At 45.0% G+C, this 27,575-nt stretch overlaps 1 protein-coding gene across 2 annotated transcripts in view; it reads left to right on the top strand.

Moving 5' to 3' along the window:
* The first annotated feature begins 687 nt into the window (after positions 1–687).
* LOC117520918 (beta-1,4-galactosyltransferase 1-like) overlaps positions 688–27,575 on the top strand; it is a 72,553-nt gene continuing 45,665 nt past the window's right edge. For both annotated transcript variants that reach the window (XM_034182263.1, XM_034182262.1), the window contains exons 1-3: positions 688–907; positions 3,807–4,177; positions 11,284–11,519. In XM_034182263.1, coding sequence (XP_034038154.1) covers positions 3,808–4,177; positions 11,284–11,519 — 606 coding nt within the window. In that variant the 5' untranslated portion in view covers positions 688–907; position 3,807. The remainder of the gene's footprint in view (positions 908–3,806; positions 4,178–11,283; positions 11,520–27,575) is intronic.

Consider the following 27,575-nt stretch of genomic DNA (forward strand, 5'->3'; position numbering starts at 1 on the left):
ATATTTATGTTTGCAAACTGTTTTTCTTTTTTCACTTTTGATACTCTGTGTGCTTCTTACCCTGTGTGCTGCTATACAATACTGCTGGAACCTCAATTTCTCTGAGGGAGTCTTCCCAAGGGATTAATAAAGGTCAATCTTATCTTATCTGATGCAATGGTAAGGTTAGACCTTACTTGTGTGAAACGCCTTAAGGCAGCTTTGTGTTGACTTGGTGCTATATAAATGAAAATAAATTGGAAAATGAATGAGACAAACAAATGTTTGAGGTCACCGAACATGTTCTTCAACTTTCATGTTGTTGTCGTACTCTAGATGAATGTGTGACTGTGTCTGTGTGCGTTGGCTCTGTGACGGGTCGGCGTCCTGTCCACAGTGAACCTGCGTCTCAACCTGTGAGTGCTGGGACAGACTCCAGACCCCCGTGATGTTTCATTGAAATGAGTGGGTGCAGAAAATAAATGAAAGAATAAATGTTGTTTTATTTCTACAGACTAGAAAAATACAAAGTAATCAAATAAAATCAAAGCATCATTGTTTTGAATTTGAGGTTTAAATGAACAAACTATAAGTCACGGTGGCTTATTGTTCTTTGTTTTAAAAGCAAATGTTGGTGCAGCATACCTGATAAACCTGTTGTGGTATTGAAAATGTGTTTCTTGCAGGTGAATCACCTGAATGTCACCACACCCACATTCAAAACCTGTTTGTCTACCTGCAGTTGAAGCCTGTGCCGTGCTCAGCGAGCTCGCCGCGCTCACTCAGGTGACACATAGTAAGAGCAAAGAGCAACTATGTAAATGTAGAGGAATTGTTGAGAGTGACGCAGACGCTGCCAGGACGTACAGGACCATCAAACCCTGAGCAACAAGTAAAGCTGTCTGAAGTGTGGTACACGTCATCTCAGGTGAGTCCACTCTCAGCTTGTCCTTTTTCCAGCACATTTTCTTTGAAAGTTTCACTCGCAGCAGCTTTTGTTCTTATTACTGGTTTTGACTCATTTCTAATCAATAAGCAGCAGTGATGTTGCTGAATAAATATGTGATGACATCATGATTTAGGACTTCATTTACGCTGAACATCTCAGACGCTGTCATCGCTCAAAGAGCTTCACAGAGGATAAAATACTCTGATAGTTCAAAATATCACATGATCACATAATGTCCTTTGATCGTATTGTATGAAAAACAGAAAAAAGGGGAAATTTCACACTTTTATAGTTATCTTTACAATGAAAGTGTGTTAAGAAATTTGTTCTAGTAGTCTATGATGACTTTTTCACCTTTTTTCAGCATCATTATATGCAAATATTGCCGTTTTGTGCTTGTCCCACGCCCAGACTTATGATCTTCAATGATAAAAATGAATGGTAAAGAAACGTTTTTTCTAATGTTTTAAAATATCTCTGAATAAAATATCAGTAAAATAATCAAAACATAATTGGGGTATTTAATGTCATACAACTGTTGTGATTTTTTTTAAACAAAATGTAGTTGTCCCACACTATTGCCGTAATTTCCACCACAACACTGTAATGTCCCTTTAAACAGTTTGTATGAAAGATTGTTTGGGTAGTTTCTATGGAGATAAACAGTGACATGAGAGCACATGTATATAGCGCCAAATCACAACAAACAGTTGCCCCAAGGTGCTTTATATTGTAAGGCAATGGTGTGGTGGAAATTACATTTACAAGGCCAATAGTGCTCGTAGTTAAAGAATCACCCCTGAACCCTCTCATCATAATCAAAGATCATGGGGGTGGAGACTATCCCAGCAGTCATAGGGTGAGAGGCGGGGTTCACCCTGGACAGGATGCCAGTCTACACATTCACACCTACAGTCAATTTAGAGTCACCAGTTCACCAACCCTGCATGTCTGTGGAAGTGGGAGGAGTCAGAGGGAACCAACGCAAACACAGGAGAACCATAGTCTGTATCTATCATGGACAAACTCTGTGTGGTGTCACCTGTAGGTTTTCTGCAGAGACACAGAACAGCCGATATGAAGTCCAGAGCTGGGAGTTGTCATGTTGGCACCAGTAGCAACACTGACTCTGCCTACATCACCATGAACCCATAAATAAAGAAAGGGGCGCAGTGAATGCAGCTCAGTGTGTGACAGAAGAAGCCTGAACAAGCTAAGCTAACAGGCTAACTTAGGTTGGGGTGTTCAATAAATCACATTTTTGGGGACTGTTCAGTGGTCCACAGAACAGTTTGCTTTGTTGTGGACATTAAAAGTTATGAGCCGCTTATTTTCTCACTAATCGCACATTAACAAAGCTAATGGAAGAAGCTACCGACAGCTGCTGACGCCATTAATGTACAACATTAAATGAAACGAGAATTTCACTCAGCGCAAATATTACAGGAGAGATGTCTGATTTGTCAACAACAAGACAGGTTATTTGATTTGTTTGTAATAAAATACTCAAAATGATACAGTCTCCATGACAGCCAGCAGACACATCGAGAGGATAAGATGCTACGGGAGGCAAACCAGATGTCACTCAAAGAGACCACAACCCTAATTGTGCATGACCTTATGGCTTAAACTAAGAAGTTGGAAAAATATTTTGCCCCCTGCTTTGATGGTATGCTGCACAAATGCCTCTTTTGTCACTGCTGACCTGGTAGCCCATTTTGGGGCAGCGTGGTGTCTTCGCGGTTAGCACTGGTGCCTCACAGCTAGAAATTTCCAGGTTACCTTCCAGCCTGGTCATTTCTATGTAGTGTTTGCATGTTCTCCATGTGTGATCTGTCTCCTCCCACTTCTAAAGACATTCAGGTTAGATGAACTGGTGACTGAATTGACCGTAGGTGTGTGTGCGCAAGTGTGAATCTGTTTATCTGTCTCTATGTGACTCTGTGACAGACTGGCATCTGGTCCAGGGTGAATCCCACCTCTCACCCAATAACTTTTGAGATAGGCTCCACCCCCTGTGAGGCTTGATTGAAGAAAGCAGGTATAGTGAATGAATTTGACATTTTGACATTTTATTCTGGGACACCAGATGAGTTTAAATACTTGGGGTCAACTGTCCAAAGTAATGGAGAGTGTGGTAGAGAGGTGAAGAAGAGAGCGCAGGCAGGGTGGAGTGGGTGAAGAAAGATGGCAGGCGTGATTTGTGACTGAAGAATATCAGCAAGAGTGAAGGAGAAAGTTTAAGACAGTAGTGAGACCAGCTATGTTGAACGGCTTAGAGAGGGTGACACTAACAAAAAGACAGGAGGCAGAGCTGAAGATGTTGAGATTCTTTTTGGGAGTGACGAGAATAGACAGGATTAGGAATGAATTTTTCCTAGGGACAGCTCAGGTAGGACGGTTTAGAGACAAAGTCAGAGATGTGAGATTGAGATGGTTTGGACATGTGCAGAGGAGTGACCCAGTATATATAGGGAGAAGGATGCTGAGGATGGAGCCAGGAGAAGACATGCTGAGCATGCTGAGGATGGAGCCAGGAGAAGGGGGAGGCCAAAAAGGAGGTTTATGGCTATGCTGAGGGAGGACATGCAGGTGGTTGGCAAGACAGAAGAAGACACAGAGGACAAGTTGGAAACCACTGATGTGCTGTGGCGCCCCCTAACAGGAGCTGCAGGAAGAAGATGAGAAAGAAGAAGATAAAGACCATTTAATTTTCCATAAATTCAGCAAATTGTGGCACCAACAACAAACAAGTCAGTTTAATTTGGAGAACATCAAATCAGATTAAGTTCACAGTAATTAGCAAGAAGTTTTTTTTAACTGTCTGTTGGAGAAGTTTTATTCTGTTGAAGTTGAATCTTTGTCATGTGTTTTTCAGGATGTCTGAAACCCACTCCAGCTTTCACCTCCTCAACCGAACGTGTATGGTGGTGGCGCTGCTCTGCTTCCTCCACATGTGCATCGCCTTGGTCTTCTATATCAGGTCTATAGACATCAGGTTTACCTTTGTCCAGAACCAGCAGTCCAATAATGGGTCTGCAAGCTGGATCGATAATATCAGCAGCAATGCCACCAACCATAACCAGATCGGCCTCAGCATCCAGGACGACAAGCCGGTGGAAATGAACAAAGATCAGCCCAAAGATCAGCAGGATGATCTGCAAGCATCTCCAGTGCATCCAGAGAAGGACAGTGGAGGTACAATGTCCAAACATCTGGAGAAATGCCCTGAAACGTCTCCCCTGCTGGGTGAGTTTAATGGCAGCTGGTTATGAAGACCTCATGGTTTGATTTGTGGGTAATAATAATTGTACTGATACAGCAATTCAGTACTGATACAGAATTAAACATCGACAGGCTGTCAAGACCCACGAGGAAATGAACCCAAAATACAGAAATAAAAAACGACTGCATTTAACCACAAATCTCGTCAAAGTATTGGAATTGCAGTGCAGTGAAGAAACACTTCAGAGCGGACAGACGGAGACCTGACAGCAGGACTGACAGAAGACCACAGACAGACAGAAAACAAGACAGGTGCATAAATAAAAACATGAAGTGTAGAGACAAAGATGAGTGATAAGGTGCACGCCCACAGACACAGGAGGAAGTTGCACTGGGAAACAAACACAGAGGACACAATGAAAAGGGTGAGAACTAAAGCAGTGTCCAGGTGAATACTCTCAGAAAATAACAAGGACGTGACAAAAGACACAAAACACAAGACAACAAGCCAGGAGGAGACAGCCAGAAGGAGCACAAACATGATAGAAGGTCCTCTGCATTTCACTGTACTAATTACAGTCAGACACAATCCAATCACTAGGAGCAGTGGGCAGTGACAGTCCAGCACCTGGAGACCAAGTCCACTTTATTTATTATTATTATTTTTTTTAGATATTTAGATATACCTTAGTATACACTAGTAGAGTTCTACCTTAGAATTGGAATGTATTATAGAAGACATACCTTACTGAATTTTCATGGAGAGACGCTGCCTTGGTCAGCAGACCCAATGTGCATGTTTGTGATGGTGGGAGGAAGCCCACACAGAAAGGAGCTGGAGATGGGTGGAATCGAACACCAGACTTTCTTACTGTGAGGCATGAGTGTTAACCACTGAGCCACCGTGCTGCCATCCACAAGGAGAACAAGGCCAAAAAGACCAGGCAAAGGTGGCAGGTAAGACAGATAAGAATGAAGGGGTAGATATGCAAGGGAGCAGACAGGGAGGACAAGGACAGACAGGGTGGAAGTCAAAGATAGAGACTGATGCAGCACTCTGATCCTTAGGGCCCTGTCCCACTGGCGTTTAGGAGGATTTGCAGATGGAATGCGCACAAAAGTGGCCCACATCCGCCAAACAACCGCAGTAACCGTGTAACATTCCTGTATGAGTCGGCCGCCATCCGAACACGTCCGTGATCATCCGCAGAGGCACGCATGTCCGCAGCCAGGATTTTTGAGCGGCTCAAAAATCCTGATGTGGATGAGATCCGCATCACTGCCTGAACACATACTGAAGACATACGCAAGACATACACAACCATATGCCGCATATCCCCTGTCATCCAATGATATCCGCAACCGACAGGTTGGCGCGGCTTGGTGGCGGACCGGGACAGCGTGCAAAACAGATATGACGCGTGCCCAGCATGGCCACATCACGGTCGCAAATGGTATGTCGCGCATGCAGGCAGAGTGGGCACGGATGAAACGAGTGCATCACGGCCGTGTTGCCCCTCATGGGGGCACCTCCGCGGTCACCTTCGCTTCTGTTCCCTGTTATATCCGCTTTTCTTCCTCATGTATTCGCTGATCCACCCCAGGACATTTGTCATTTCCGCCCACCTTTGTTGCGGACGCTCAGCTTTTGTCTCATCATTTCATGCGCAAATCTCCTAAACGCCAGTGGAACAGGGCCCTTAGCTCCTTGAAGACAGGAGCAGTGCTGAGAGAGGTCTGCTGACCTACAGCTGCCCTCAAACTGTGTGGAACTATTGCCTTGGAGACTGGAGGGGAGCATGGGACTGCCACCTCAGGGCCACAAAGCAGGACGAGAGTTGGGTATCTTCAGGGTTGAAGGTCCTGCAGTGAGCTCAAGCAGTTCAATTTATTTTATCAATATAGTGCAAAATGACAATGATGCTGTCTCAAGGTGCTTCACATGAGTAAGGTCTAACCTCACCAACCTCCTGAGCAAGAACACAGGAGACAGTGATAAGAAAAAGTCCCTCTGATGGTGATGGACTGCATTTATATAGCGCTTTTCCATCTGCATCAGAGGATCAAAGGATTTTACAATGATGCCTCACATTCACCCTGATGTCAGGGTGCTGCCATACAAGGTACTCACTACACATCGGGAGCAACTAGGGGATTAAGGACCTTGTCCAAGGGCAGTGAGTGATTTTCCAGTCAGGGTGATAAGGAAGAAACCACAAGAAGACCAAACTCAGAGAGGTGACCCACTGCTTAGGCCATTCCAACATTTACAAGGTTTTTACATCATATTTTTACCAATTTTTACAAGCAGAAGAAACAGAAAACAAAACCAGAAAAAACAGAATAAAAACAAAAACAAAGTCCATTAGCTAGATAGATAGCTAGATAGATAAATACTTTATTCATCCCCTATAAGGGGAAATTCATCTGCCCGAGAGCATACATACAAACACAATTCATCCATACAATAAAATACCAATAAATAAGACAAATATAAAAACACATGGAAGTAAAACTATATTAACAAGAAGCGTTAAACAATCTCATGGCGGCCGGGATAAATGATCTTCTATACCTCTCAGTCCATGATCTCATGGAGAGGAATCTGTCACTGCGGTTGCTTTTCTGAGCAACCACAGTGTCGTGTAGAGGATGAGATTTGTTGTTATTAACAGAATTCATAATACACCTCAACCTGCACTCCACCAGTTCACCCACAGAGACCGCCTCCCTCCCCATCACTGACACGCACTTCCTGATAAATTTGTCCAGTCTGTTACTGTCCCTAACAGACAGGCTGTTCCCCCAACACACAACAGCAAATAGAGCACTGACCACAACAGATTGATAAAAAAGGAAAAGCATATCGTTACAAACGTCAAAAGATTTCAGTTTTCTGAGGAAAAACAATCTGCTTTGTCCCCTTTTATACGCTGCATTTACCTGAACCGACCAGTCCAATCTATTGTCAGTGTGGATGCCGAGGTACTTGTATGTGGAGACCACATGTTTTAATGACATAAAAGGCACACAGATATTGGTGCAACAGGCAGGACATACTGAGGTTAATCTGGCACCCTGGGGCGCAGGGCCAGAATTCATTGAAGGTATAGTCAATGACACAACTCTAAAACTAATGCAGCATACTCTGAAACCGATGGTGTTGCTGCAGCATACTCTGAAACTGGTGGTGTTGCTACAGCATACTCTGAAACGGATGGTACTGCTGCAGCATACTCTGAAACGGATGGTGCTGCTGCAGCATACTCTGAATCCGAGGGTGCTGCAGCAGCATACTCTGAATCCGAGGGTGCTGCAGCAGCATACTCTGAAACCGATGAAGCTGCTGCAGCATACTCTGAAATCGATGAAGCTGCTGCAGCATACTCTGAATCCAGTGGTGCTGCAGCAGCATATTCTGAATCCGAGGGTGCTGCTGCAGCATACTCTGAATCTGATGGTGCTGCTGCAGCATACTCTGAATCTGATGGTACTGCTGCAGCATACTCTGAAACGGATGGTGCTGCTGCAGCATACTCTGAAACCGATGGTGTTGCTGCAGCATACTCTGAAACCGATGGTGTTGTTGCAGCATACTCTGAAACGGATGGTGCTGCTGCAGCATACTCTGAATCCGATGGTGTTGTTGCAGCATACTCTGAAATGGATGGTGCTGCTGCAGCATACTCTGAAACTGATGGTGCTGCTGCAGCATACTCTGAAAATGATGATACTGCTGCAGCATACTCTGAAACCGATGGTGCTGCTGCAGCATACTCTGAATCCGATGGTGTTGTTGCAGCATACTCTGAAATGGATGGTGCTGCTGCAGCATACTCTGAATCCGATAGTGCTGCTGCAGCATACTCTGAAAATGATGATACTGCTGCAGCATACTCTGAAACCGATGGTGCTGCTGCAGCATACACTGAAACGGATTGTACTGCTGCAGCATACTCTGAAACCGATGGTGCTGCTGCAGCATACACTGAAACGGATTGTACTGCTGCAGCATACTCTGAAACTGATGGTACTGCTGCAGCATACTCTGAAACTGATGGCGCTGCTGCAGCATACTCTGAAACTGATGGCACTGCTGCAGCATACTCAGAAACGGATGGTGCTGCTGCAGCATACTCTGAAACCAATGGTGCTGCTGCAGCATACTCTGAATCCGATGGTGTTGTTGCAGCATACTCTGAAACAGATGGTGCTGCTGCAGCATACTCTGAAACTGATGGTGCTGCTGCAGCATACTCTCAATCCGATGGTGTTGTTGCAGCATACTCTGAAACAGATGGTGCTGCTGCAGCATACTCTGAAAATGATGGTACTGCTGCAGCATACTCTGAAACCGATGGTGCTGCTGCAGCATACACTGAAACGGATTGTACTGCTGCAGCATACTCTGAAATGGATGGTGCTGCTGCAGCATAGTCTGAATTAGATGGTGCTGCTGCAGCATACTCTGAAATAAATGGTGTTGTTGCAGCATACCCTGAAACTGTTGGTACTGCTGCAGCATACTCTGAATCTGATGGTGCTTGCACCATACTCTGAAATTGATGGTGTTGCTGCAGCATATTCTGAAACAGATGGTGTTGTTGCAGTATGCCCTGAAACTGATGGTACTGCTGCAGCATACTCTGAATCCGATGGTGCTGCTGCAGCATACTCTGAATCCATTGGTGCTGCTGCAGCATACTCTGAAATCAATGGTGCTGCTGCAGCATACTCTGAATCCAATGGTGTTGTTGCAGCATACTCTGAAACAGATGGTGCTGCTGCAGCATACTCTGAAACTGATGGTACTGCTGCAGCATACTCTGAAACTGATGGTGCTGCTGCAGCATACTCTGAAACTGATGGCACTGCTGCAGCATACTCTGAAACGGATTGTGCTGCTGCAGCATACTCTGAAACCAATGGTGCTGCTGCAGCATACTCTGAATCCGATGGTGTTGTTGCAGCATACTCTGATACTCTGAAACAGATGGTGCTGCTGCAGCATACTCTGAAACTGATGGTGCTGCTGCAGCATACTCTCAATCCGATAGTGCTGCTGCAGCATACTCTGAATCCGATGGTGTTGTTGCAGCATACTCTGAAATGGATGGTGCTGCTGCAGCATACTCTGAAACTGATGGTGCTGCTGCAGCATACTCTGAATCCGATAGTGCTGCTGCAGCATACTCTGAAAATGATGATACTGCTGCAGCATACTCTGAAACCGATGGTGCTGCTGCAGCATACACTGAAACGGATTGTACTGCTGCAGCATACTCTGAAACTGATGGTACTGCTGCAGCATACTCTGAAACTGATGGTGCTGCTGCAGCATACTCTGAAACTGATGGCACTGCTGCAGCATACTCTGAAACGGATTGTGCTGCTGCAGCATACTCTGAAACCAATGGTGCTGCTGCAGCATACTCTGAATCCGATGGTGTTGTTGCAGCATACTCTGAAACAGATGGTGCTGCTGCAGCATACTCTGAAACTGATGGTGCTGCTGCAGCATACTCTCAATCCGATAGTGCTGCTGCAGCATACTCTGAAAATGATGGTGCTGCTGCAGCATACACTGAAACGGATTGTACTGCTGCAGCATACTCTGAATCCGATGGTGTTGTTGCAGCATACTCTGAAACAGATGGTGCTGCTGCAGCATACTCTGAAACTGATGGTGTTGCTGCAGCATACTCTGAATCCGATAGTGCTGCTGCAGCATACTCTGAAAATGATGGTACTGCTGCAGCATACTCTGAAACCGATGGTGCTGCTGCAGCATACCCTGAAACGGATTGTACTGCTGCAGCATACTCTGAAACGGATGGTGCTGCTGCAGCATACTCTGAAACAGATGGTGCTGCTGCAGCATACTCTGAATCTGATGGTGCTTGCAGCATACTCTGAAATTGATGGTGTTGCTGCAGCATATTCTGAAACAGATGGTGTTGTTGCAGTATGCCCTGAAACTGATGGTACTGCTGCAGCATACTCTGAATCCGATGGTGCTGCTGCAGCATACTCTGAATCCATTGGTGCTGCTGCAGCATACTCTGAAATCAATGGTGCTGCTGCAGCATACTCTGAATCCGATGGTGTTGTTGCAGCATACTCTGAAACAGATGGTGCTGCTGCAGCATACTCTGAAACTGATGGTGCTGCTGCAGCATACTCTGAATTCGATAGTGCTGCTGCAGCATACTCTGAAAATGATGGTACTGCTGCAGCATACTCTGAAACCGATGGTGCTGCTGCAGCATACACTGAAACGGATTGTACTGCTGCAGCATACTCTGAAACGGATGGTGCTGCTGCAGCATACTCTGAAACGGATGGTGCTGCTGCAGCATACTCTGAAACTGATGGTGCTGCTGCAGCATACTCTGAATCCGATAGTGCTGCTGCAGCATACTCTGAAAATGATGGTACTGCTGCAGGATACTCTGAAACCGATGGTGCTGCTGCAGCATACACTGAAATGGATTGTACTGCTGCAGCATACTCTGAAACGGATGGTGCTGCTGCAGCATAGTCTGAATTAGATGGTGCTGCTGCAGCATACTCTGAAATAAATGGTGTTGTTGCAGCATACCCTGAAACCATTGGTACTGCTGCAGCATACTCTGAATCTGATGGTGCTTGCAGCATACTCTGAAATTGATGGTGTTGCTGCAGCATACTCTGAAACCGATGGTGTTGTTGCAGTATGCCCTGAAAGTGATGGTACTGCTGCAGCATGCTCTGAATCCGATGGTGCTGCTGCAGCATACTCTGAATCCATTGGTGCTGCTGCAGCATACTCTGAAATCAATGGTGCTGCTGCAGCATACTCTGAAATCGATGGTGCTGCTGCAGCATACTCTGAAATCGATGGTGCTGCTGCAGCATACTCTGAAATCGATGGTGCTGCTGCAGCATACTCTGAAACTGATGGTGTTGTGGTGAAACTCTGGACCTGGCAGTGTTGCTCCAGCAGGCTCTTGGACTGCTGGAGCAACACTGCAACCGTGTGATGTGAAATGTGTCTGTCAGCTGTTATCACAACCAACTGTTTTGACATATTTATTGACAAATATTTCCAAACACCACTGTTCTTTTTTTGTGTTTCATCCTGGACACAGTTGGTCCTATATGGGTGGAGTTTAATATTCCAATCAGTTTAGAGGATATCAAAAAGCATAACCCCAATGTGATGATGGGTGGACGTTACCGACCCAAAGACTGCATGGCGCTGCAAAAGGTGGCCATCATCATCCCCTTCCGTAATCGTAATGAACACCTGAAGTACTGGCTGCACTATCTGCACCCCATCCTGCAGCGGCAACAGCTGGACTACGGCATCTTCATCATCAACCAGGTACGTACCATGGCACTGCTGTCATGGTAACATGGTGATTTTATATAACTGCTGAGTGGATCCTTGTCATTTCATTGGTGCTTTGTATGTCACATGAAGCTCGGATTCACTTATGAAACCTTCTTCTTCTTCTTTTTCTTCTTCTTTCAGCTGCTCCCATTAGGGGGTGCCGCAGCAGATCAATCATTTCCATCTCACCCTGTCCTCTAACTTCCTTTGTCTCACCAACCACTTGCATGTCCTCCCTCAGCACATCCATAATCCTCCTCTTTGTCCTCCCTCTTCTCCTCCTGCCTGGTGGCTCCATCCTCAGCATCCTTTTACATATATACCATGGGTCCCTCCTCTATACATGTCCAAACCATCTCAGTCTCACCTCTCTTTGTCTCCAAACTGTCCCACCTGAGCTGTCCCTCTGATATGTTCATTCCTAATCCTGTCCATTCTCGTCACTCCCAAAGAGAATCTCAACATCTTTAGCTCCACCTCCTGCCTTTTTGTTAGGGCCACCATCTCTAAGCTGTCCAACAACTGCTCTCATTACTGTCTTGTAAACTTTCTCCTTCAGTCTTGCTGATATTCTTCAGTCACAATTTACTCCTGCCACCTCTCTCCACCCCGCCTGCACTTCTCTTCTTCCTCCTAATCCTCCTAAACGCCAGTGGGACAGGGCCCTAACATCATTCGGGGCAGCACGGTGGCTTAGTGGTTAGAACTGTTGACTAACAGAGAGAATGTTGTGGGTTTAATTCCGACCTGTGGCCTTTCTGTGTGGAGTTGGGATGTTCTCCCCATGTTTGTGTGGGTTTCCTCTGGGTGCTCTGTTTCCTCCCACATCCAAAGACATGCGGGTTAGGTGGATTGGAATCTTTAAATTGTCCGTAGGTATGCGTGTGGGTGTGACTGTGTTTGTTTGTCTCTTTGTGGCCCTGTGACAGACTGGCGTCCTGTCTTGGGTGTACCCCGCCTCGCACTCTACGACTGCTGGGATAGGCTCCAGCCCCCGTGACCCTTAATTGGATTAAGCGGTTGAAGATGTGTGTGTGTGTCTGTGTGTGTGTGTGTGAGGCATCATTCAACTGCTGCAAAATTCAGTGAGGGCTGAAAGAAGAATTTTTGGTTTGTTTTAATGTTGAGGACGTCTGTTGAGAGCTTTTGAGAGATGAGATTTATTGTCATTGTCATTTCATGAGTGCAACAACAACGAAATTACATTTACACTCCAATTACCTCAGACAAAATACAGCAATTAATCCACAATTATTACTAGTTTACTGTAATAATGGCACACATCAGAATTAAAGACAACACATATACATTTGACATTGTTTATGTGCACTAAACTTGAAGCAGTCCGTCATCCGAATTGAGGCAAAGTGGGTGAAGGCTGCAACAGGAGGGACCCGCTCCGCCCAGCTTGGGGTGTTGAAGGCTGCAGCAGTAAAAACTGCCTTCCAGGTGGCAGGGAGGAAGCCAGGGTAAGGGGAGTGGAGAGACACAAGGGGAGGGAGGGAGGGAGGGAGACATGCATCGTGTGCAGATGAGTTAAGTTTCTGTCAGTTTCTGTCCGTGTGTGTGCAAAGTCTGATGTTGCTAGGCAATAGCAGGCTGGGGTGGGGGGTAGATAGATGAGAAGGGGGAGCCAAATTCCTTCAAAGGCTGTAGATCCTTCTGGGGGAAGAGCAGGGCATTTGACCTTCACGAGTTGATAAGGCTGCCATGTTGATGTTTGGTGGAGTGATACAGAATTCCATTTACTGCACCTCTGACCTTCTAGAGTCCAAATTTATGAAGAATATTCTCCAGTCCTCAGCAGCACATTCCTTTGCAATACAGCAATATGCTCCAAGTTGGTATCCATTTTGTGTTTCAGTTCAAGAGTTCATGCAGTCTGAGATTACACAGCATTGCCCAACTCATCCAACTCATTAATCATGATGGACAGATGAGGGGACGAGATTCTGGAAGCAGCCATCTTGCTAATATTCCTGTAGGTCAGGGCAGTGTACAAACCAATCAGCCCCAAACCTCCCACCATAAAAGCAAATAGAAATGAATCCTTAAAGTCTTCTGCAGAGAATGGAGCCACGCATGCCATGCTTCATTTCTCTCAGGTGTTCGAAAGCATAGTAGGTTCCATCTTGGCACATAGGGTCCCCCAGCCCTGATTTCCTAAATTTGAAGAATTCACAGTCTGGTGAAGCTGGAACTTTGAAGGTCTGAGCAAAGATAAAGAATAGAAAAGTGCAGAGGAGAGGGGATGAATGCGACTGTCCTTGCCGGAGTCCCAAGCTGAGCCATCAGTAACCAGCTGTTACTCTCTCATGCATCAACACACAGGTCAGCTGGTTTGATTTTGACTCAGTTTGCAGTTGACTCATGCCCCATCATCCTCTGCTGCATGCATCTGTATTTTAATGTTGCCATAGACGATGCCTTAAAAAAGGAGGTTGCCGTTCCAATGTCACATTGGTGGCTTCATGTTTGAAAAAAGGATTTCATCTACTCTCCAGCGTTTGTCCTCCAGTTTGAAGCTGAAGTGGTTCTCAGTGAATCAATGAAATGACAAATTACTATTTTAGATCATGTTTTTGACACAAAATATAGGAATATAAGAAAAATTAATCAAACATTACATAAGTGTGAACCCATGGAGCACAACTTTGTTTTCACCTCTTTTCAGGTAAATGGACTGTACAATGTCTGTTAGAAAACTATCTGACCTTTTTATTTTTTGCAAAAACCATATGGATTTGAATCACGTGTGATTGCATCAGCCAAGCTTGAACCTTCGTGCGCATGCGTGAGTTTTTTCATGCCTGTTGGTTGCGTCATTCGCCTGTGAGCAGGCTTTGTGTGAGCACTAGTCCACCCCTCTCGTCGGATTTTTATTGCGAATAAAATGTCTGAACGATTTGGAGCTTTGCTGCATCAAATTTTTCCAGAAACTGTGAGAGACCTCCAGGTGGACACCATTCGGAAAATTCAGATGGCTTTCAGGGACAATTTTATGGGGATTACACAGATTAAGGAGTGCTCCAGCTGGTTTAAAGACCGCTCACAGCGTCTGAGAGCACGGCGCACTCCGAGCGCCGATCGACAGGCTGAAACCCCACTGAAACAACCAGATCATTTCCAAAGTGAAGGCTTTGTTGATCCGGGACATCGTCTGACTTCCACAGAAATGGCAGATGACGTGGACATCAGCACTTTTTCGGCACATTCCACTGTTACAGGAGTTTTTGTCATGGAAAGAGAAGTGGAGGGATGCGCCACGGAGCCGCTCATGGCGCAGACAAAAGCACCTCCGTGTTGGTCTCACAGGACGGCTTTCAGATGGCTTTCGGTGGCTTTTCAGTCATGTGACTATCCGAGAAATTGTGGATGAGCTGGACATGCCAGAACATGTCTTGTGAGGCTTCATCACGGTGTTGCTTTGCGCCATGCGGCTCTGTCCTGACGCGCGAATTTCTCCGCACGTCTGTCACAATGTGCCGAAAAAGTGCTGATGTCCATGTCTTCTGCAATTTCTGTGGTAGTCAGACGATGTCCCGGATCAACAGTTTGGAAATGAACGGCACATTCCACTGTTACAGGAGTTTTTGTCATGGAAAGAGGAGCGGAGAAATTCGCGCGTCGGGATGGAGCCGCATGGCGCAAAGCAACGCCGTGATGAAGCCTCAAAGGACATGTACTGACATGTCCAGCTCATCCACAATTTCTCGGATAGTCACATGACTGAAAAACCACCGAAAGCCGTCTGAAAGCCATCTGAAAGCCGTCCTGCAGCAAAGCTCCAAATCGTTAAGACATTTTATTTGCAATAAAAATCCGACGAGAGGGGTGGACCACTGCTCACACAAAGCTTGCTCACAGGCGAATGACGCATCCGACAGGCGTGAAAAAACTCACGCATGTGCACGAAGGTTCAAGCTTGGCTGATGCAATCACACGTGATTAAAATCCATATGGTTTTTGCAAAAAATAAAAAGGACAGATAGTTTTCTAACAGACCTCGTATTTATTATTTATATGGTGCAAGTTCCAGCTGATGCAAATCATACAGGTCTCTCTCTCTCTCTCTCTCTCTCTCTCTCTCTCTCTCTCTCTCTCTCTCTTACACACACACACGACATAGGTCACGTTTTAGTAGGGGGTGGTACTATTTTGCAAAATTAAATGTTGCGGTGTATTACCATCCATCCATTTTCTTCCACTTTATCCGAGTCGGGTCGCGGGGGCAGCAGCTCAAGCAGGCTCTTTGTCATTGCCAGGCAGCAATATTTCAAAAGGGGGTATTTTAAAATATTTGTGCTAACACCAACCCCCAGTTTTAGCTCTGATGTCTGCGTTATAATGTTTCTGGTATTATTCTTCATGTTATCTGGTTAATTCTCTGCTGCCTGTCTTTGGTACTTTTACTTTGGCATCTCTTCCACCTTTGTTCCCTGCAGCATTACATCCTGTGTATTGCCTGCTCCCTTCCTGTTCATGTGTCCCCACACTACCATTTGGTTGCTTTTATTACCACTGTTAGACCCTTCCCTCTGTGTCAGATTGTCTAGTTTGTTCCTGCTTTCTCGCATTCTGCTTCCCACTGGCTCTGCAGTGTTTTTGCCTTTCTGATACAGACCTACGTTGCCATTTCAAGTTACCTGAATTTTGCATTTTGTCTTGTGCACTGACATACTGCTTAGACTTTGGATAATTTTTTTGCAATGCCCTCTAAAAGACTGTTGCCCGTTGGACTTATTGCTTATGTGCCTGACCTCTGTCTCTTGTCCACCATTTAGAGAAATGCTGCCCCACTTGTTAATACCCCTGTGGTCACTGAGTCAGTTTTTACCTGCCTTCATTGTCCCCTGTCTTGCTGTTACACAGCATGTGCAAGGTGCTCAACTACACACTGGGAGCAACCAGAGGATTAAACCTGCACAAGGGCACCTTAGTGATTGTAATTGTAGTGTCACAGAGGCTGTTCATTCACCTTCCCCACCCACATTTTTTTGCATGGTCGGGGAATTGTACCTCTAATTCTTGGCACCACTATCTGGTATCATCAGTTTATCATCTCTGAGTGACCTGGCATTAGTTCAGAATGCACAATATACACAAAAATAAGTTAAGTTCATGCTTCTTTTGCTGTACTTCACCAAGGTGTGTGATGGCCACTGCTGCCAGAAGTTGACTAGTGTCTGACTATAATTAATATGTACATTTATGTACAAACGTGACTTGAAAAAAACCCTTTTCCCTTCTGATAGAAGCAAGAATTAAGAGTTTTTCTAAAATGTTGTTCACATTCTTATGGTAATTTGAAATTGATGGGCTGTTTCATTCTGCAGAAAGTCGTAGTAGCAGTCAGACTTAAATAGGTCCTGAGACCCAGTGGGCCAGGGCTTATCCCAGATTTTGTAGGGTGAAGTGGATGATGGGCCGCTAGTCCTTGACGTGCTCATTCCAGGCAAGGCTGGTTCCTATTTCTGGTAACAGTTTGACTGATGGTTGGACTGAAAAGGATGTAGGCGAAGTCTCTTCTCCAACGGCACATACAGGTAGGCTGAAACGCATAGTACCTGGAATTGAACCCCAGTCTACATAGTATTAGTCCCAACTGACCAAATACAAAGTAATTAGTTCCTGCTGCCATGTGTAGAAGACATAGAAACATTATCCATCCACATGTCCGTCCATCTGCCCAGGGACTTTGCCGTGTGAAGACGCAGCACCAAACTGTTGCAGAATGAAGACATCTGGAATATAATCAATCAATCAATCAATCAATTTTTTTATATAGCGCCAAATCACAACAAACAGTTGCCCCAAGGCGCTTTATATTGTAAGGCAAGGCCATACAATAATTATGTAAAACCCCAACGGTCAAAACGACCCCCTGTGAGCAAGCACTTGGCTACAGTGGGAAGGAAAAACTCCCTTTTAACAGGAAGAAACCTCCAGCAGAACCAGGCTCAGGGAGGGGCAGTCTTCTGCTGGGACTGGTTGGGGCTGAGGGAGAGAACCAGGAAAAAGACATGCTGTGGAGGGGAGCAGAGATTGATCACTAATGATTAAATGCAGAGTGGTGCATACAGAGCAAAAAGAGAAAGAAACAGTGCATCATGGGAACCCCCCAGCAGTCTACGTCTATAGCAGCATAACTAAGGGATGGTTCAGGGTCACCTGATCCAGCCCTAACTATAAGCTTTAGCAAAAAGGAAAGTTTAAGCCTAATCTTAAAAGTAGAGAGGGTGTCTGTCTCCCTGATCTGAATTGGGAGCTGGTTCCACAGGAGAGGAGCCTGAAAGCTGAAGGCTCTGCCTCCCATTCTACTCTTACAAACCCTAGGAACTACAAGTAAGCCTGCAGTCTGAGAGCGAAGCGCTCTATTGGGGTGATATGGTACTACGAGGTCCCTAAGATAAGATGGGACCTGATTATTCAAACCTTATAAGTAAGAAGAAGAATTTTAAATTCTATTCTAGAATTAACAGGAAGCCAATGAAGAGAGGCCAATATGGGTGAGATATGCCCTCTCCTTCTAGTCCCCGTCAGTACTCTAGCTGCAGCATTTTGAATTAACTGAAGGCTTTTTAGGGAACTTTTAGGACAACCTGATAATAATGAATTACAATAGTCCAGCCTAGAGGAAATAAATGCATGAATTAGTTTTTCAGCATCACTCTGAGACAAGACCTTTCTGATTTTAGAGATATTGCGTAAATGCAAAAAAGCAGTCCTACATATTTGTTTAATATGCGCTTTGAATGACATATCCTGATCAAAAATGACTCCAAGATTTCTCACAGTATTACTAGAGGTCAGGGTAATGCCATCCACAGTAAGGATCTGGTTAGACACCATGTTTCTAAGATTTGTGGGGCCAAGTACAATAACTTCAGTTTTATCTGAGTTTAAAAGCAGGAAATTAGAGGTCATCCATGTCTTTATGTCTGTAAGACAATCCTGCAGTTTAGCTAATTGGTGTGTGTCCTCTGGCTTCATGGATAGATAAAGCTGGGTTATAATGACAATGTGAAAAAAGTTTTTGGGTTACAGGGTATTGTGTGTAGAATTTTGAGAGGAAAAAATGGATTTCATCTATTCTGGAATAAGGCTGTAACATAAGAAAATGTGGACTAAGTGAAGCGCTGTGAATACTTTCTGGATGCCCTGAAAGTTCCTCTCACGACTATCGAGCTGAGAGGCTGCTGACCTTGACTTCCTTTATCTGGGTCAAATCAAGCAGGATTCAAATGTCAGTGAGATTTTCATCACCTGAGATGTTACTGATCCTTTGGCCCCGCCCCTCACTCTCTGGTTCCAGGCACACTGAGAAAATTAACAATACGCACCATGTGAGCTGCCGTATCATAATTATGTCAGCGGTATTCAGATGTTGCACAGATATTATGACACATGTTCAGTCCAGAAAGCAGCAGAGGAAGCAGCTGAATGTTCCCTCAGGATCAAATGCTTGATGTGAAAGAAATTTTCACTTGGACCATCATATGATATGTGACACGGTGGCACCATTTAGTCCACCTGAAAGAGTTTTTTATTCATACAGACATCCATTTTCCTTTCACACCTCATTCACTCATTCATGTTTCATATCCACTGATTCTAATCAAAGGTGACGGGGGACTGCAGCTTATCCCAGCAGTCATAGACAGAACGCCAACCTGTCACAGGGAGGAAGCCTGCAGGGAACCCACGCGAACACAGAGAGAACATGCAAACTCCACACAGAAGGACCAGGTGGGAATCGATCCCATGACCTGCTGGCTGTGAGGCAACAGTGCTACGACTAAGTCACCGTGCAGTCTGATTTTGGTAATTTTCTCCATGACAAACACATCACACAGGTTGTCAGGTCATGGGAACTTCCTGTTTCAAACTAAAACAACCTGATGGCTTCTTCCTGGTAATAGAATCAATATTTTTAAAATTGGTGTGATACAAAATGTCAGCAAAACCATTGAAGCAACAAAACTAAAGATCTCACACAAATTACACTTCTGATAAGCTAATGCTAAATGACTGCCAGAGTTTGGCACAGCGGAAACAAACTGCATAGAAAGTGCACACCTCCACCGGCTGGCCGCTAACTACGGCCAGCCTACACCTCACTTGAGAGTGATCGGGGCACATTTGCTGGCATTTGGACAGATGTTATGAGTGTTTCCTATCCTGTAGTGATGCACGGGTCGTAACCTTCGGGCACCCATAGGTCGGACAGGCACCTGTCGGGTGGGCTGGTGCAGGTAAGGTTGGTCATAAAATATTTTGGGTGCAGGCAGCGTTTCCACAAAGTAATTAATAATTTACAGATATATTACAGGCTCTCTTAGGGCTGTTCATGGTGTAAGTACCTGTTGTACCTATCCTTTTAAAAATGTGTATTAAATAAGAAAACATTCTACATACATGGTATGAATTCCATCACAACAAGAACCCACAGTATTGGATGAAAAATCACCCCAAAACTTTTACCTTTTTATTCTGCTGACTGACTCATGCATCCATTCTTAAAGATAAATGGTCAAACTGGCTTTTGTGCCTCAAATGACCAATGACCATTAATTCTGTCTCAGCAGACTTCAAGACCAACAAGTTTCTGGACATCCAATTTCTCACTAATGTGAGACAATCCTCCAAGGTCCAAATCTGAGAGGAATTATCAGCATTAATAGGCATTTTAAATGGGGTGTCATCTGCATAACAATAAAAAAGTAATTCTGTCACTAGACAAATTTGTCCAAGAGGTGCAATAAAGAGAGAAAACAACAAAGGGCCCAACACAGAACCCTGCGGGACCCCATAATTTACTGGAACAAGTTTCAAAATGATGTTGTTATACAAAACACACTGATGTCTGTGGGACAGATACGATGTCAACCAAGCAAGAATCAAACCACTAATACCAAAGTCATTTTCAAGTCAAGTCATTTCCGCTGTATGAAACGCCACACTAAGATCAGGCATAAGAAGCAGTGTGGCAACATATGAGTCTGTCACCAGCAAAAGATCCTTCACCACCTCAGTAGGCGCCGTCTCTGTGGAATGGTACGCTCAGAAGGCCAACTGCAGCAGCTCAGAAAGGTCATTATCAACAAGGTAGTTCATGAGCTGCCGAGAAAACGTTTTCAAGAATTTTTGAACAGTAGGGCAAACTGGATACAAGACGATAAAATCATCTGAACCATTCTTTGGTCAGCTGTCAGAACCTTATCGACCTCGGTCTGAGGTACAAACTGTCGGTTACGAGCGAATTCCACCAGTACCACAACATCCCGGAGGACATAGCGAGAAAACCGGGCTTTCCGTGGATTACCAGCCTGCCCAGCAGGCGGTGTAGGCGGCGTAGAGACAGGAAGCAGAAGTGAGCACGTCGGTCCGGCTCTGATGCTAAGCTACATAAACAACCTCACAGGCCAGCATTACCGAGCCTCTTCCTCTCAAACGCCAGATCGATCACCGACAAAATGGACGAACTGGAGCTACAGATGGCCACAAACAGCTTTGTGCGGAACTGCAGCGTTATTTTCATCACGGAGACGTGGCTTCACCTGCTGATCCCCGACGCTGCAGTCGAGCTAGCAGGCCACACGCTACACCGGCAGGACAGAACCAGTGATTCGGGTAAGTGCAGAGGTGGAGGGCTCTGTGTTTATGTGAACCGCGAGTGGTGCTTTAGCAGCAGAGTCATTGACTCTCATTGTTCTCCTGATATAGAGGTGCTGGCAGTCTTGTGCAGACCTTTTTATCTCCCAAGGGAGTTCACAGTAGTCATTGTGTTTGCTGTTTACATCCCACCTGATGCTAACGTTAGCACAGCCCTTAGCCTCTTGCTTGCCTTTGTAAATAAACAGCAGCTGGCCCACCCAGATGGCGTTTGCGTTGTTGCTGGTGACTTCAACCAAGTGTGTTTAAAGACTGTGCTCCCTAAGTTCGTTCAGTATGTGAAAAGTGCCACCAGAGGGGAAAACATCTTGGACCATGTCTACACAAACATAAAACATGCGTACAAAGTCACTCCTCTCCCCCATCTCGCTGGATCTGACCATCTCTGCCTGTTCCTCACCCTCAGCTACACCCCCCTGCTGAGGCGAACAAAGCCACAACAAAAGACAATCCAAACCTGGCCTGAGGGAGCGCTCTCCAAGCTACAGGACTGCTTGTCATGGACTGTATGGGATTTATTTTCCAGCCACAACCTGCAGGAGTACACTGACACCGTACTCTCTTACATTAAGAACTGTGTTGACACTGTCATCATCAACAAAAAGGTCAGGGTTTTTCCAAACCAGAAGCGCTGGATGAACCATGCAGTCCAGTCATTATTTAAAAGCCGCAACACCGCCTTTAAATCAGGGGATAGGGCCCTGTACAGCGCGGCCAGGTCCGATCTGAAAACAGGCATCAGAGAGGCCAAGGCTGCCTACAAGAAAAAGATAGGACCACTTCGCTGCAAATGACCCCAGAAGTGTGTGCTTACAGGGAAAGCATTTGAGGCTTTTTCAGCATTAAATGTTGCAGATAGTAAAGTTTATGCTACTGTTAAAGCGGCAGCCCTTAAAGTCTACGAGCTGGTACCAGAAGCGTATCGTCAACGTTTTCGGTACAGGAAGAAACAGGATTCACAGACTTATTCTGAGTTTGTAAGGGACTTGTCAAATGCCTTTAGTCAATGGTCTACAGCTGCTGAAGTGGTTACTTTACAGGATTTGTCTAATTTAATTGTGTTGGAGCAATTCAAAAATTCTGTACCGGATTCTGTTGCCACATATGTTAACGAACGGAAAGTCAAGTCTCCTGGGGAAGCAGCTATTCTGGCAGATGAATATGTGTTGACCCATAAAACTCATTTTGACTCAAATAGGGAAGGTCGTAATAAAAGTGAGTCTATGTTAAAACATAAGGCACCACTGCCTGGGGTTTCTTTCCAAAAACCTCAGTGAAAGTTTGCTAAGATGGGATCAAAAGGACCAGTTAATGCAAATACCTGTAGATACTGTTTGAGTGAGGGACACTGGAAAAAAGATTGTCCTTTGCTTAGCTCCAAAAGGTCGGAACAAGTAAAGCCGGCTGTGATGGCAGCTCTGGTTACAAGTCCTGTTGCCACACCTGTCCCCCAGGGTGAGCTCTACCGCCAACAGGTTAAGGTTGGTTCTGAATCTACCCAGGGTGAGTTTTTAGCTTTCATTTCCGATGGTGTTGTGTCTTTGTTAGATGGGAATCAACAAGTTCCAATTAAAATTTTGAGGGACACAGGAGCTTTGGATTCTTTTATTTTAGAGTCTGTGTTGCCATTTTCAAAATTGTCAGATACAGGAAGTTGTGTTCTAATCCATGGAATGGGTTTGGTTCCTTTTTCATCCCCTTTACATAAAGTCAATCTTGTGTGTGGTTTGGTCAAGGGTGATGTTGTGGTTGGTGTCAGACCCAGGTTGCCAGTGGATGGTGTCCACATGATTCTGGGAAATGATCTGGCTGGTGGGAAACTGTGGGCGGATGGCAAGCCTAACATTTTCAAGGAGTTAACCGTGCCCTCTGCTGGTGGGTCCCCAGATTGCAGTCTAGATGTCTTCCCAAGTTGCGTTACTACTCGTGCTGGTTCTCGGCATAAGGCGGCAGAGAGCCAGCCTGATAATCTTAAGTTGCCAGCTGATCTTCAAATTGGAAGCTTGAAAAATTCTAGAGATTCCTTGATAGCAGAGCAAAAGGGTGACAAATCTTTGGTTGAAATTTTTGATAAAGTTGTTCCTGAAGTAGCAGTGAGGGATGGTGCTCAATGTTATTTTCTTCTTGATGATTGGTTGGTTAGAAAATATCTTCCACATAATGATCACGGTTTGGGAGAAGCAGTTTTTCAAATAGTTGTACCGACCTCCTTGCGTGGTAAAGTCCTTCAGACATCGCATGGTGTTGTGGCTGGTCATCTAGGTGTGCGGAAAACTTATGACAGAATTTTGCGTCATTTTTTCTGGCCACACTTAAAGAGGGACGTATCAAGGTTTATTAAAACATGTCATAATTGTCAACTTACTGATAAACCTAATCAAGTTGCTAAGTCAGCACCCTTGTATCCGATACTGGCAATTGGTCAGCCATATGAGCATCTCATCATTGACTGTGTTGGGCCTTTACCACGTTCGAAATCGGGTCATAGCTACTTGCTGATGGTAATGTGTCAAGCAACTAGATATCCGGCTGCCTTTCCTTTGCGTACTATCACTACCAAGTCTGTAGTTAAAGCTTTGACTCAGTTTATTTCTACATTTGGTATTCTGAAGATCATTCAGTCAGATCAAGGTTCAAATTTTACTTCCAAAATGTTTGCTCAGATTCTGAAGCAGTTAAAAGTTAAGCATAACAAGTCAACAGCGTATCATGCTCAGAGTCAAGGAGCATTAGAGCGTTTTCATCAAACTTTGAAGTCGTTGCTCCGTGCATATTGCACTGAACTATCTGCAGATTGGGAAGAGGGTTTACCTTGGCTTTTGTTGGCTGCTCGTGAGGTAGTGCAGGAAAGTACAGGGTTTAGCCCTAATGACTTAATGTTTGGGCATAAGGTTAGGGGTCCTCTAGCTGTTCTCCAGGAGGGTTGTTTACCTGAGGAGCCACCACAGAACTTGATTGCTTTTGTCAATGGGTTTAGGTTTAAGTTGTACCGAGCAGGTGAACTTGCAAAACAAAAATTGGAGTGTTCTCAAAAGAAAATGAAGCAAAAGTATGATAGGGAATGTGAATTGCGTGAGTTTTGTCCTGGGGACAGAGTACTTGCTCTGTTGACGTTGGTTAATTCTCCGTTTCAGGCAAAGTATTCTGGTCCTTAAACAGTTCTGCGAAAAGTGTCTGAGCTAAACTATCTCATTGAAACTCCTGGACATAGGAAAACTTCTAAATTGTATCACGTGAATCTATTGAAATCTTACCACTCTCGAGATTCTGATCAGAGGGATACTGGTCATGTGGAGAGGGCAGCGTTGGCTGTTGTGCCTGTTACTACCCCTGGTGGTCTTGATCATGAGGAGTGGGGAGAAGAGGTAGCTTTGGCTGCAGATGAGATTTTGAGAGGACAGTTAAAGAATTCGCAGACTTTGGAAAATCTTGGTACTTTACTTGACCACTTGGATGTTGAGAAGCATACTTAGTTAGTTGGGCTAATTAAAAAGTATCCAGCTTTATTTTCTGATACTCCAACTCAAACTCATTTAATTGAACATGACATAGACATCGGAGATGCTAAGCCTATTAAACAAAAATTTTATAGGGTTTCTGAGGAGAAGAGGCGACAGTTGGATTCTGAGGTACAGTATATGTTAAATAATGGTATTGCAGAACCATCCCATTCTGATTAGGCTTCACCTTGTTTGCTTGTTGAAAAGCCAGACTCTACTTTTCGACCATGTACAGATTACCAAAAAGTAAATGGCATTACAAAAGCAGATCTCTATCCCCTGCCTAGGATGGAGGACTGTATTGATCAGGTAGGGTCTGCCAAGTATGTAAGTAAGTTTGATCTTTTGAAAGGATATTGGCAGGTTCCACTTTCTCAACGGGCACTGCTTTTATAATACCATCTGGTTTGTTTTCATACACAGTGATGCCTTTTGGACTCCGGAATGCTCCCGCCACCTTTCAGAGGCTGATGAACCGTGTAGTCTCTGGTCTAGAAGGGTGTGCAGTGTATCTTGATGATGTGGTTGTCTATTTGGATTCCTGGGAGGAGCATGTCCGGAGAGTGCAAGCCTTGTTTGATCGGCGTGTGGGCCAGGTTGACTGTAAACTTGGCAAAGTGTGAGTTTGCCAGAGCCACAGTCACCTACCTTGGTAAAGTGGTGGGTCAAGGTTTTGTCCATCCCGTGGAGGCTAAAATACAGGCCGTAAAGCAGTTTCCTCCTCCGACTACTAAAAAGGAGCTTATGCGTTTCCTTGGGATGGGCGGGTACTACCGCTCCTTCTGTAAAAACGTTTCTATGGTAGTTGCCCCTCTGACCAACCTGTTGAAAGCCAAGGTTGAGTTTTTCTGGTCCCCGCAATGTCAGGAGGCCTTTGATTTAGTTAAGGTATTCCTGTGTTCCGCTCCGGTGTTGGCAGCACCAGATTTTAGTAAACCTTTTAAATTACAGGTGGATGCCAGTCAGATTGGGGCAGGTGCTGTACTTCTACAGGACAATGATGATGATGTTGAGTGCCCTGTAAGTTTCTTCTCCCGGAAATTTAATAAGTATCAATTTAATTATTCTGTAATTGAAAAAGAGGCTTTGAGCCTCATTTGGGCTTTACAGCACTTTGAGGTCTATGTAGGTTCCAGGTCGACTCCGTTGACTGTATTCACTGATCATAATCCACTGACCTTTTTGAAGTCTCTGCAGAATCCCAACCAGTGCCATATGCGTTGGGCTTTGTTTTTACAACCGTACACTCTTGACATAAGACACATCAGTGGTAAAGATAACATTATTTCTGATGCTCTTTCCCGTGCTCCTTTAACCTAATGTGTTTCTCTGCTCCTTTTTGCCTCACTATTTGTCCTCCTGCTCTTAAACTGCTCCCCAGGTGCCAGGGCTGCTGGGTGGAGGTACGGACAGCTGGTGGAAGGGTGCAGAAAGTACTGTATGCACGGGTATTATTTTGGTTGGGTCTTATGTACGTAGGCCTGTTTGGATGAGAGTAGTACCCTCATTTTAAGGAGGGTGGTGTCACGGCCCTCCCCTGCCTGTTGTGGGAGGCTCCCCACGGCAGGCAGGGGTGGGGCTGCTTGAGTGGTGGCACCTGTGCTGTGCTGTTAAATTGTTTGTGCTGTGCTCATTCACTCTCTCTGCTCTCTCCCCACCAGGTAACCCATTTGGTTTGTCTTCACTTCATTTTTTGTTTTAGTTACTTTTGGTTTTCACACGCCAACACATTTGCACCTACATATTCATGTGGCTTCATGCACTGCATACACCACTGATTCTTACTTACATTTGCATGCTTTGTATTTATGTTGCATTTTATTATTATTGTTTGTTAAATAAACTATTTTAATTGGCCTGAACCTTTTGAGTTATTTCCCCCTCCCAGCTAGTTTGTTTGGGTTGTGACTTGCCGTCGAGCCAGGCTTGTTACAACACGCACAACTGCTCTCCGACCCATCCCACAAACACCATCATAAAGTTTGCAGATGACACCACCGTGATTGGGCTCATCTCAGGGGGGGATGAGACTGACTACAGAGACAAGGTCAATCGACTGACAGCGTGGTGTTCAGCTAACAACCTACCGCTGAACACCACAAAAACAAAATAAATAATCCTGGACTTTTTGAAGAACAGGGCTGACCCAGCCCCGCTCTACATCCAAGGGGACTGTGTGGAAAGGGTCAGCTCCATCAGGTTCCTGGGAGTACAGTTTTCTGACAGCCTTTCCTGGACTGCCAACACCACAGAGGTGGTGAAGAAAGCCCAGCAGCGACTCCACTTCCTGAGGGTGCTCAGGAGAAACAATCTGGAGGAGAAACTGCTGGGGTTGTTCTACAGAGCCACCATCGAGAGCATCCTGACATACTGCATTACAGCGTGGTATGGGGGGTGCTCAGCAGCAGACAGGAGAGCGCTGCAGAGGGTGATCAAAATGGCCCAGGGGATCACTGGTTGCTCTCTGCCCAGCCTGGAAGACATTGCCAGTTCTCGCTACCTCAGCAGAGCTGCCAGCATCAGCAAAGACACATCCCACCCCAGCAACCACCTGTTTGACCTACGACCCTCCGGCCGACAGTATAGGTCAATCAAAACTACGACAAACAGACTCAGGGACAGCTTTCTCCCCAGAGCGATCACTGCACTGAACAATAACAAATCACTCTAATCCACACCTTTCAAGTTTCTTGTGCAGTATCTGTAAAGCAGGTGCAATTTTCCCATGCAATATGATTCCACAGTTGTATATAATTCGCGTTTTACATTTTACTTGGTCCACATTTTATTTTACCTCATGTTTATATTAGTTGTACATACAATATACTCCGAATAATTTACCGTTAAATTTCACTATCTTTTATATTGGCTA

This window comes from Thalassophryne amazonica, chromosome 11 (genome assembly GCF_902500255.1).
Source record: "Thalassophryne amazonica chromosome 11, fThaAma1.1, whole genome shotgun sequence".
NCBI lineage: Eukaryota > Metazoa > Chordata > Actinopteri > Batrachoidiformes > Batrachoididae > Thalassophryne > Thalassophryne amazonica.